The following is a 12,551-nucleotide window of genomic DNA, read 5'->3' as shown; positions in this document are numbered from 1 at the left end:
TTGCCAAGTTCAATCTAGTGAATGATTCAAATATATATTTACCTAATGGCGTGATTCCATAAAATTCTGCTTCGTGTCTGAGTACATTGATACTTACTCCTCTGCAAAACAAAGGAAATAGAATAAAAATACTATTGTCAACTCGCAAACCTTTCCTGACCTGCTCCCGAGTTGCCATAGGCAGGAGGATGGGAATTGTGCCTCACAGCTGCACCAAGGAATTCACACCTCAGTCAAAACAAGACACAGCCTAGCTGACCAAAGTCAAGGCCATCTCCACTGAGATCAGCAACGGCTGGAGGGAGTGACTTCTACAACCCGTGAAATTGCTTTGTTGGGGTTGTGACTGGTGACACATTCTGGGGGGAGGGGGAAAAAGGGTCAGAGGCAAGGCGCAAATTGGGTGAAGCCAGAGCTGGCTTCACCTAAGTAGTGCCAACATGATGCTCCTAATAAACAACTAGATTTTTCTTGCTAAATGGCTTGAGAGTCTTAATTTTATTAGGGCATTGGTCAGAACCCTGAGAACTATTTGCAGATTAAATGCAATTTTCCAACCCATCGATTAATATTCTTAGGTTCATGTAGCAACAAAATGCTTAAATTTAACAACATACATAAATATATGAAACTATAGAGATGTTAAAATTGGAAGGATATTAATTCAAACTAACTCTTAAACTGCTAAGTCCATCTTTTAAGATGTGACATGCTACGGATTCAATCCAAAAGCTCAGTCAGGAAGTATAAAGTAGAATAGATATATGAAAGTGATTTAAGATAGATACACAAGATAAAGGCTTCCTTGGCTTCATCAGGGCTACTCAGAACTGAAACTTTTCAGGATACAGCCTTAAATATTATAGAGTGGCCCTTCGTGAGACTTCCATTCCTAGATTAGATCACAGAATTTCTGATAGAGATAGATCATGTAAAAATAAATGAAGAATTAAAGATTTAAGCATGGATAGGTTAAGCTTTTTTATTAAAAGGTTTAAGAATTAAAAATATCTGTTAGAACCCAAATATTTCCTTACAAATTCTGAATGAGATTTGGGAAAATAGATTCTTTGTGTAACCAAAGGAAACAGTACTGTATCATGCACATTTATATACAAGAACCAGATTTTTAAAGCTAATTTTAAGTGATCTTAACACTATTTTAATTACTTTCCTCCTGGAACAGTTTAATATAAAACTCTAACTTACCTCAGATCTAATTCCTTTGTTCGAAGAAAATTTAAAATTGGTGCAAATGCTGCAGGATCTCTATCAATAAATATCTACAAAGAAGAAGAGAGAACTGATTTATTTGCCTGCTAGGACATTTTAAATCAGGAAAGCAATCCTGTCATAATTATGCATGCTAGTCATATTTATTTTAGTGGGTGTAACTTAAATGTGCATTAAAATTTCAATTTTTGTTCAATTTTTTAAGTTTTGAGCTTGTCAAATAGTTGCTAGAATCTACAGTATTCAGATTTAAAACAAGCTGTTTTGGTAACAGGTTTCAGCCCAAATGCCTGATTTAAACTATCTCTCTGAAGCATTATTGCAAGTCAACATCATACAATACATTACCTTATGCTTTCTTACAGTTATAACGTTCGCATTTATTCAGTTAAGCTTACATGAATTATTCTGAATCAAACACTTTTGCCAGAAAATCTAATCAATTTTCACATTATGATACAATTAAAAAGCAAAATACTCACAGCACCAGTTTCGTCTTTCAGTGTTGAAATTCTCCCACTCAACAAACTGAAATCAAGAAATCTAAATTACAATCTAACTTGAGTAAGAGAGAAAAAAGATGAACCAAATAAATGTTCAGAGAAGAGCAACAAAAATGATTAGGGGCCTAGAAGCTGTGACATACAAAGAACGATTGCAGGAACTGGGTATACCTAGTCTAGTGAAAAGAAGGACCAAGGGTAATATGATAGCAGTCTTTACAATACTTGAAGGATTGCCACAAGGAAGAGGGAGCCAACTTATTTATCAAAGCACCTGAAGACAAGAAAAGAAACAATGGATGGAAACTAATCAAAAAGGAAAGCAACCTGGAATTAAAGAGAAAACTTCTAACAATGAGAACAATCAACCAGTGGAATAAATTGCCTTTGGAAGCTGTGGGTGCCACATCACTGGGGGCTTTTAAGAGACTGGACAATCATTTACCAAAAATAGTATAAGTCTCCTATGTGAGCAGGGGTTGGACTAGATAAACTCCAAGGTCCCTTCCAATTCTGTTTCTGTTACTGTTACTAAATGCTTTGGACTGCAAGTTAGCTCCCATAAGGGAGAAGGTGATTTCTGCCAACTATAATTTCATCCCCATTACACCTAAATCATGTCCTATATTATTCCCACAGCCAATCAAAACAAATTTGCAAAGGATGAAGAGCATTGCATAGTAGAAGTTTTCTAGCTATAGAAAAGTCCATTCTGTAAATTTAAGCACACACACACATTTTCGGTGTTCAGGTTTCATCAGTACAAGCCATGATAGAACTACATTTTTCAAGAGAGTACAGGCAATCCTCAACTTACAACCACAATTGAGCCCAAAATTTATGTTGCTAAGTGAGACATTTGTTAAGTGAGTTTTGCCCCCATTTTACAATTCTTCCTGCCACAGTTGTTAAGTGAATCACTGCAGTTGAGTTAGTAACCCGGTTGTTAAGTGAATTTGGTTTCCCCATTGACTTTGCTTGTCAGAAGGTTGCAAAGGGTGATCACCTGATCCAGGGACACTGTGACCGTCATAAATGTGAATCAGTTGTCAAGCATCCAAACGTAAATCACGTGACCATGGGGATGCTGAAACGGTCATTAAGTGTGAAAAATGGTCATAACTCACTTTTTTCAGTGCCATTGTAACTTCGAACGGTCACTAAGTGAACTGTTGTAAGTCGAGGACTACCTGTAATGTCTTTACAGCTCAGATTTCTGTAATGATTATACAAAAATAAGGTTAGGAAAGAATTATAAAATACTAAAGAACAAAGAACATGTTTGATTTAAAAAAAAAACTAAAGAGGGCCCTGGTGTAACCCTTTTGTAAAGGCTAATTTAGGATCTACCTAAAACTTCGTAACTACTAACCAGCCTCCAAGCTTTTACGTTAGGTTATGGAATGGTAGCTGCAAAGGGCTCTGGATGAAGAAATGCGAACCCTTTTCAATCAATGTTCACACCTAAGCATGAGACAGAAACCCCTCATTGGTTGCTCTTGTTGATGACCAAATGGTGGGACGTAAGACAGAGAAAGGCCAACTGCTGAATCTCTTGGCAGCAGTCAATCACCAACCAAAATATCCTTTTAGCTGGTCTGCAAGAATTAGGCGTTGGAAGCACTGTTTCACTCATTTCTAAGTGGATGGTTCCAGTCACCATACTATGGGACTAAGAGGTTGAGCCCTCAGGCATTTCATTATGGAAGACTCATGGAAATAAAATGAACCTCAGAAAGACAGTGAATACATTTGAAGCTGGCTGAAGCGAGGGAAAGAGAAAGTCAGCTGTTATTTCTAGCCATTTCTATTCATAAGAATTATGAATAAAAAGTTGCCAAGTAAAATTTCAAACTATAAGGCTTATAATTTCATTATGGATCTTAATAGAATTTAATAGCCTCCATGTGCTCAAGGACCCAAGATTTGCAGTGCTTTATCCTTTATTTACCTGCCATTTTCATTCTGAAACTCGCTATTCTACTACCAGTAATACATAACTGGAATTTCATGGCAGAAAAAGCAATGAGTATGGTGGAGATGGAACATTATGAGAAAGGAGTTCAATATCCTCTCCCCTCTGCCATCTGCCCTGAAAATATTGACTGCAGAAAAATAGCAGTCATTAGAGTATTACTACCTCAGTTAACTAGGTAGCATCCTGTTCAGATTCTGTCTATAAATATCAGTCACAAAATGTAATCGTCAATTTGCTGTGCAAAGAACAGAGCAATAGATTCGTCCATAAAATAATAAAATGTACACCAGCTATTTCAGTTCAGCATTTATATTATAAATCAAAAAATAATCAATAACACAAAAAAAGGCTAAAGCTATTTCAGACAATTTTGGTCTAAATATGGTAGTAAAGTTAGAAAAATAAAAAATAAGAGTGCAGTTTAAAATTTCATTACAAAGACATCAGACAAAAGTTATTTGCATTTTACATAATCCACAAAACAGCAATGTTCCCTCAACTTATTAACTCTTGTTTCTTAATACAGAGAATACAATAAGAAAGGGAGCCAGGTTGCTTGGTGTTTTTGTTGCAAGACAAAATTCAATAATAAAGTTTCCCAATGTAAGATAGAAAAAAAAAACCCAAACCTATTGACCTACTAGGGTTTCCCATTTAACAGGGAGTTAGTCTCATTGAAGCTTCTTTCAAGTAAAAATGACATAATTAAGTAAATGGCAAAATACCTGGAAAAAAAGGAGTCAGGGATCCACATTAGTGTTTGTCGTGAAGTACTGAACCTAGAAAAGACAGATGAAAAGTCAGGTTCAATCAAATAAAACTAGATATGTTTTCAGTAGTAAATATAAATATGTTAAAACTTGATCTGATGAAGAGATCATTTTGGCATTTATTACAGACCTAATTATTTCTACTTTTCAACTTCATAATAAATCAAACATGTTCATGTGGCTTGACTGCTCAATGGATGGAAAAGAACAATTCTATTCTAGTTTGATCTCCGGCTTTCTTCAAAAAGCTTCTTTTGAAATAGAAGATAAAGGAAGTTTTGATTACAGCATACAGTTCAATTCTTCAAAGGGAAAGATTATATTGGGTAAGTACCAGGGCCTTGCTTGAGTTTGCAATGGTAGGGAGCATTTATCACCTGATAATTTATCCCTATTATTTATTTTCAAGTTACTGTAAAACAGTTACTGTAAAATAGTTACACAAAATAGCAAGATGAAATACAAAGCGATATTACACTCTTTCCCTCTTTTCTAATTATGTAAATGATTTAAATGTGTCTTCAATTCTAAAGAATACACATACTCACGCAAACACACACATACAAAGGAGGCTATTAGTGAACACTAATATACCCATAACCTTACATCCATCCATCTAATTTATATAGCAGTCCATCTCACTCAAGTGACTCTGGATAGCCACAACATAAAACAACTGCACCATTAAATGTTGTTTCAACATTTCTTCAACAAATCCAATGAGTTAAATCATTTTGATTAAGAGTTGTTAGTCATATATACTAAACAAAAAGGTGGTTAGTTTCCAGATGTGTATAATGTAGATTTCTATTTGTCACCTAACAATATTCATATAAAAAAATTGCATTGTGAATTGCTTTGATTTAAATCCAAAGATCTATAAATAGTTTTATTAGTGGAACAAGGTGCTTTCAATTGCCACTTTTATATTTAAATTTTTTACCTATAAGGTTTGTCAAATATTAAATGACTGGTTCTTTGGTTTAAAACTAGCAACATAATAGATGCTCACACCAGACCTACATTTGCTCATAAACTAAATAAATTAATCTATGAGACACGACAACTTTGGAACAGGGAAGACAAGCCTGAGAAGTTCTCAAAACTGAGCCATACTTGAATTACTGTAGCCTTTTGGCTTATTATGTCTGTTTAGAGCAACATACTATAATTAAAACATGACTTGTTGTACAAGTGATGTACAAAGACAGTGTCAACTACAATATCATCTTTTGGTTTCTCTCCAGGTCTTCTTTTCAGTAAGGGATATAATCAGGCCTCAGTCAGGGATATAATCAGGCCAAAGCACACAATAGCATGTAGCGAACACAGAGCAGCAACTACATCAGTGATAGCTAACTTTTTTGCTGTCGCGTGCCAAAAGTGGGGATCATGCGAGGGGTCGTGCATGCATGTGCCCATACCCATAATTCAATGCGCCCCACCCGCCGCACATGTGCACATGACACCCCCCCTGCGCTATCTCCACTTTTGGCACCTGATGGCCCTGTGGGCCCGGTAGGCCCGTTTTCCGCCCTCCCCAGGCTCCAGAGGCTTTCTTGGAGCCTGGGGAGGGCAAAAACAGCCTTCCGTCCCCCACCTGGGAGGCCCTCCGGAGGCCTGAAAAAGCCCATTTCCCAGCTTCAGGTGGGCCCGGAAGGCCCGAAAATTAGCTGGCCGGCACGCATATGCGCGCTGGAGCTGAGTAGGGCAATGCTCGCGTGCCCACAGATATGGCTCCGCGTGCCACCTGTGGCACCCGTGCCATAGGTTCGCCATCACGGAACTAGACCTATCCAGATCCCCAACCTTTATTGCCAGTGAATCCAACGATCCAACTCTGTCTTCTCTATGACATAATTAACTAATCTTGAAGCATCCTAAACACCAGAGAGCCTTTAGTTTGGCATATGGCATGCTCTTTTCTCAGTTCTCCCTAACTAGAGAGATAATGACTCTAAGACTAGACACACAAAAACAACAGTGTGTGTTTCTCAAGTGCCTGCATTCCAAAGACATTGGTACTAGCCTCACCTCATAATTACTGCATAAATTTTATAAATAAATAAATAAAATGCCTAAGGTGCACAGGACAATTCTACATCTCCCTGCTGCTTTCAAATACTAACCCTGCTACAACATATAATCTTGCTAGGTTCTACAGAGCAGCATTTAAAATCCTTCAGACCTGTGCCATAAATTATTTTAATGAGAACTCAGCTCATCATACTAGAGTGCTTTATACTGTGATGTATTTAGGCTTTTGTTTTTATATATACTTTTGGTTTAATCTCTTTTAGTTTTTTACAATTATTATTTTTAGACTCTGATGTATTTTCTATGCTTTCTACCCGACTGTACCTCACTTTTCTTATGCTGGTCGTTGATCATAATAATGATTTGATTTTAGAATGTATGAACTCAACCATTGTTGAATTATCAAGCTGTACAAATATTTGGTAACAAAGAAGATACTTTGAATTCTACCATGAAAATTCAAGTAATCCATGGATTCACCCTCAGATTACTTTCAGCGCTATTTTCGTTGTTTGTCCAAGGGAGCCTTCCTCAAGGAAAAAAATACAATAGATTTTAAAAGGTTAGAAATATATAGGAAAGTGTGTGGCACTGTTAACTACATGGTATATGCAACAATAATTAAACCCTGCCCTGAAATAAATCATTTAAAATATTAAAGATGATCAGCATATAAATAAACCTAATTTCTTTTTATTTTATGCTTACATGGTAAAAGAAATAGAGACACTTTTTTCTTCGTGGCAGAAAGTCTGTACTATCCAAACACCTTGTAAATACAAGACACTAAACAGGTATATTTAGCTCATATAAAAGATAATTGAGGAGATGTGTTTTCAAATAGCTGAAGTTCTGCCACACAGAATAGATTGTTGTTATATTATCTATTGGAAGTTACAATAAATTTAGTTATCTGAAGAGACATATAAAAATAAACTGAATGCAGTAGGAGTGGGACATTTTAAGAAATATAGTTAGTTCTCAACTTACAACCACAATTGGGACCAAAATTCTAGTCATAAGTCAATGTGGTCATTAAATCAAGGCACCACATAACCAGGCCCATCTTTTTCAACCATTTTTTACAGCAGTTATTAAGCAAATCTCACAGTCGGAAGTCCGAATCCATTCTCCCCAATGGGCATTTTTTTGCTGCTCAACAACTGGTCGTAAGTTGAAGACTACCTGTATTTTGTAAAACAAGAGATAAATGTCAAAACCTAAATGAATGTAAATTCAAAACAAAAATGATTGACCAGTATAAAAAGAGTACGCTGAGGTAGCTTTGTCATGAAAAGAGAAAGACAATAAACACATTACAAAACAGATACATGAAGAGTGAATGAGTAGAAGGATGCATGGATATGATAAAAACAAAGATACTTCTGAACGATAACTGCCCAGAATCATTGTGATTCAGATGGTGCATAAATTTAATTATTAAGAATAATAGGACATGAGTGAATGGTGTGGTTATAAACTAGATTTACCTATATTTCCATTTCCTCATCTCCTGCTTATTATTTCTTGCTTCTTTTCTATGCTTTGCATAATGCAGCTTATCCACAAGAGAATAATATAATCAGCATGCATAGTATTCATGCATGTTAAACTCAATAGGAAAGAACTTGGCAGAAGTTCCTGGAATCTTGATTCAGCATGTCTCAATTAGGCTCTAAGTCTAAGCCATATTTAGCTTAAGGCTCTCTGACATACTCCCTAGCATAGTTAGCATAACAATCTTTAATGTATGTTAGGAAGAAGCCACTAAAACTGATTATCCTTTGTCAACAAGAACTGCAATTCCCTCTTTATGTCTCTCTATATTGCTATTACATCTAATTCACTTGTGATACTTCTTTCTCCGATCTTCACCTAGTTTAACCGAGTTTTCCTATACTGATAGAAGAGAATATTGTCCTGCACTTTTTGGTATTAAAGTTGGCTATTGATGTAACTGATATCTCTGTCCTGAAAAACAGTGGCTCTCAACTTAATCCCTCAATAGATTAATTTATTTCCAGAAGTAATAATTGGAGAAGATCAAGACTCCAATTGTAAGGTTTCTGTTTGGATAGATTAGATAGATAGACAGACAGACAGACAGACAGACAGACAGACAGACAGACAGACAGACAGATCAGCAAGATGAGCCTTAGGGTTTATATGGCACCTCATAATTTTTACATCATATTCATCTGAAACCACCAAATTAGTGTACATGTCACAACCATTTGCATGGATAGAGCCACCCAGACGATGCTTATCTTATAGTATGACACAAGAATATAGATCTAATACTTGATTTTTTTTTTATTTTTACCGAGACCCAGGTGAAATCATAGTCAAATCACAGATCATGCTGAAAATGATTCATTCTGTGCAGACCTATATTATTTATCTTGTGATAGCAATTTCAGTTGGGTTCCATATAAAAGAGAATCCATGAGGAATTGTGACTTAGAACCACATATCTGTATAAGGCATCACAAAAAGGATCAGTATAGTAACTAATGGCTCCCTCATAATATGGCGATACCTGTTATTCGTCATTGGTTTCAGCTGGGTCTCATGTCTATGGAGATTCTCAATCACCCAAGTCATGCTTGTCTCCAAAATACTTTTTCCAAGAGGCAACTCCACTCTCTTGATTGTTGTTATTGTTTTCTTTGAAAACGTTTCATTTCTCATCCAAGAAGCTTCTTCGGTTCTGTTCAGTGAAATGTTTTCGAAGAAAAAAAAAAAAAAAAACCAAGAAAGTTCAGTTGCCTTTAGAAAAAGCACCTTTGGGTACAACTGAGTCCCATGTGTAAAAACAATCAAGATATTCCACACTTTGGAGCCAGGTTTTTGTGCCACCGTGCAACCAAAACCAGTCAACCCCAAGGCTGCAAACGGCTTGGCTCATCATCGGTGGTTTGATAACCCTTTCATGGAATGTCACTGTAGAAAAAGAATGACAATTTATAATGAGGATAGATTTCTGTGGTATAATAAAAACAGAGAAGAATCTCGTGGTCCTTTCTGTCCACTCTTAAAGCAAACGATTCTTTTAAGTTCTGATTATTATTTTTTTATGAGAAGACCCGAGGCGATCTATAGCCAGAACTGACCCTCCTCATACGCAGAACAGATTTCTTACAACATCGATTATTTAAAGCAGCGATTCGATCAGTCTGGGGAAGGAGAACCGTCGCTTTCTTCTCCCAGGCCCGTCTCCACTGAAGGCATCCGCTCCTTCATGCCATCACAACAGCCGCCGCCCCCCCCTCCACCTTCGCCCCTCGCCATCAACCGCCAAGATCCCCTCCAGCCACGGCTTATCCCGCCCACCCCTCGTGCCGCGCTCGAGCTCACCTGGTGCCCCCGACGTTGAGCTGGATGATCTCCCCGCTGCCCGCTCCGGCAAAGCCGGCGCCGTTCCCCGCCATTTTCCCCAGCAGCAGATCTTGCCCCGAATACCGCCTGTCGTCGTCGCCGCCGCCGCCGCCGCCGCCGCCTCCAGCCGCCTCCCCGGAGTCGAGGGAGGTGGGAAAAGGAGGCGGCGGCGGGGCCGGGGGAGAAAACGGGGCGTCCAGCGAGGCCGTAGAGCCTTCCCCAGCAAGCGCTAAACTGCCAGGTCGGGGATCGGAAAGGAGGAGGAGGAGGAGGAGGCGAACGGTCGATCTCTCTCTCTCTCCGGTCAGGCATCCAAGAGCCGCCGCCGATGCACCGCCCCCCCCCCCCTCCCCGCCTCTGAGCCGCCGCCGCCGCGGCTCTGTACGGCAAAAAAAAAAAAAAAAAAAAATCCTAGCAACGCGCGGCACCTGGAGGAGGGGACTCCGCGAGGGACAAAATACCAGCGTTAGTTGCGTCTTCGCGAGAGCTCCAACGGAAGGCGGGAATATGCAAAACAAGCCCAAGACGAACGCTCGGAAGGGAGGCACGCGGAAGAGGATCGACTAGACCTCCCTTGCCCGGCCTGCTTGTTCAAATGAGGCTCGTGCCGTTCTTTGGAGACCGGTTATTGAGGCTCCGTTTTAGTAGCTGCATCGTATCCTTTTAAGCTTCTGCAACTTTGCCGCCTGCCAGCCGATTTGGATTTCCTTTCCCATCAGCGTTACCCAATTTAAAATCCAATGCATCTGTTGATGAAACGAGTTCTTAACAGAGAAGCATTTGGATAAATCCCCCTAATTTCCGCTGTACGTTTCGATGAAATCCACTTGCTGATTTTTTTTTCACTTGAATTCCTGGCCAAAAAAGAAAAACACTTCACAAGTGTACATTTTTTTAATCAATCTTTATTATGGCCACCGACCGATCCAAAGTATACATTTTTGTCTGTAAAGTTGTTAAAGGGTGGGTTTACCATATCTAGCTGCATTGGCAGCACCGTTAAGCAAAGAATTTTTGATCAGGGTGTAATTGTTTCACTCAAATCCATTAGTATATGAATTAGATTAGAAAATTCCCTGCACAGTACACACATACATATGTGGGAAATCTGTGGTCTTCCACATGTTGCTGTACTACACACAAATGCCCAATTACCGTGTCATAACACTAGCCTATATTCTTGGGTGAAATGGCATAATACTGAAAACTCTACATTTCTAACCACATTCTGAATATTTTTTGCAACTTTCCAAAGTCATATTAAGTTACATTTTAATATTTGAGTAAGTATAAAGCTCAATGGACCATTGTGAGTTTTGCCACCACATTCCAGTTTTTTCATTGCCGTCATTTTATAAGACTTACATAGCAAGCCTGGGCTAAACTTTAAAATGCCATCAAGTTTTTCATCATTTTAAAAATGGGAATCAATATAACCTAATGTAAAACCTGAAACTTCAATCTCCTAATGGATTTGCTCTATTGCTATGATATTACATGAAGTAACAAACATTTTCTTTATACATTTTTACATTTCCTTTTCTTTTTGTTTAGGGCAATTATCTTCATGGATCTGGATTGACATATTGTTACAATGGTAGACAAATGTAGATATCCAAGTTTCAGGTAATATTGTGTCCATTCATGTATTTCTGGACAACTTTCACTGGATTAATGAGAATTTAACTGTACAATTATATTTTTAGCATATTTCTAATTTTGCGGTTGCATAATAAACACAGAAAATGGGGGAAATTGCACTTGACTCCCAATATTCATTAAAATGGGAAATCTTATACGTTTGTGGCACTCATGCACGCAGCAAGCTTTTGCATTTTTAACAACGAATCATTCTTGTTTTAAAGTATCTGTAAATTTTGTTTGAACTCTGCAGGGCGGAGATACTTACATCATTAAAAAAAATGAGGCTTGTGGATGTGTGTATTATATCAAAAATCCTAGTATGGCAAGAGAGCCATTCCCATCTAGTTAAAACTTGTCCACTCTGTCTGCCATGGGATTTACAATTCTTAATAATGATCTTTATCCTGTCTCTTTTGCAGCTGCTCCAGATCACTGCCAAATAGTGCTACTCTGATTATATGTATTCAGCTGGTCATTGGCAAAGCGTTTTCTTGATTCCTTTTCCCTGCTTTTTTTAGTATATCTGTAGTCAACTGACAAAATAGCTGGAAATCGTATCACTATCACATATATGGGGTACATCTCAATGCAGAACTTAGTCCAGTATAGCTAAACTTTTTATTTTGCTCCCCTATATTTCTTCCTGTCATGTCCTGATTTTTTTAAAAATGGACCACAGTCAAAAGAGAGCTGTCACCAGAACTCTTTTTTTTAAGAGTTCTCTTTTCTTCCTTTCTTTTCTTTATATAGGTAATAAGTACCGATTTTCAATTCTTCCATTCCTTTTGGCAAACAGTGTTTCTGTCATTTAACTATTTTGGTATTTCAACCTTACACTAAACTTGTAAAGGCTATAGAGACAAAGCAAATAATCCAGCTTTATTATAGAATGTGATATAGATGTGTCTCGCTTTTGCATGTAGTTATTGCAAGTTTACCAAAGGGATGCAATCCTGTCCTAAAAAATGTAGTTGGACCACTCTTGCACAGATCCAAAGGATTACTAGA

The 12,551-nt window shown here is 37.9% G+C and overlaps 1 protein-coding gene across 1 annotated transcript in view; it reads right to left on the bottom strand.

Moving 5' to 3' along the window:
- The window catches only part of KCTD3 (potassium channel tetramerization domain containing 3), a 32,312-nt gene extending 22,097 nt beyond the window's left edge, over positions 1-10,215 (bottom strand). The window contains exons 1-5 of the mRNA XM_070932395.1: positions 9,879-10,215; positions 4,440-4,493; positions 1,716-1,761; positions 1,210-1,283; positions 43-101 (exon numbers count right to left, since the gene is read on the bottom strand). Of these exons, the coding sequence (XP_070788496.1) occupies positions 43-101; positions 1,210-1,283; positions 1,716-1,761; positions 4,440-4,493; positions 9,879-9,952 (307 nt within the window). The 5' untranslated portion in view covers positions 9,953-10,215. The remainder of the gene's footprint in view (positions 1-42; positions 102-1,209; positions 1,284-1,715; positions 1,762-4,439; positions 4,494-9,878) is intronic.
- Positions 10,216-12,551: the final 2,336 nt, after the last annotated feature.

This window comes from Pituophis catenifer, unplaced genomic scaffold (assembly GCF_029215685.1).
Source record: "Pituophis catenifer annectens isolate HBS135680 unplaced genomic scaffold, rPitCat1.0.hap2 SCAF_1, whole genome shotgun sequence".
NCBI lineage: Eukaryota > Metazoa > Chordata > Lepidosauria > Squamata > Colubridae > Pituophis > Pituophis catenifer.
The sequence above is the reverse complement of the archived record's forward strand: the minus strand, read 5'-3'. Positions and strand labels throughout refer to the sequence as shown.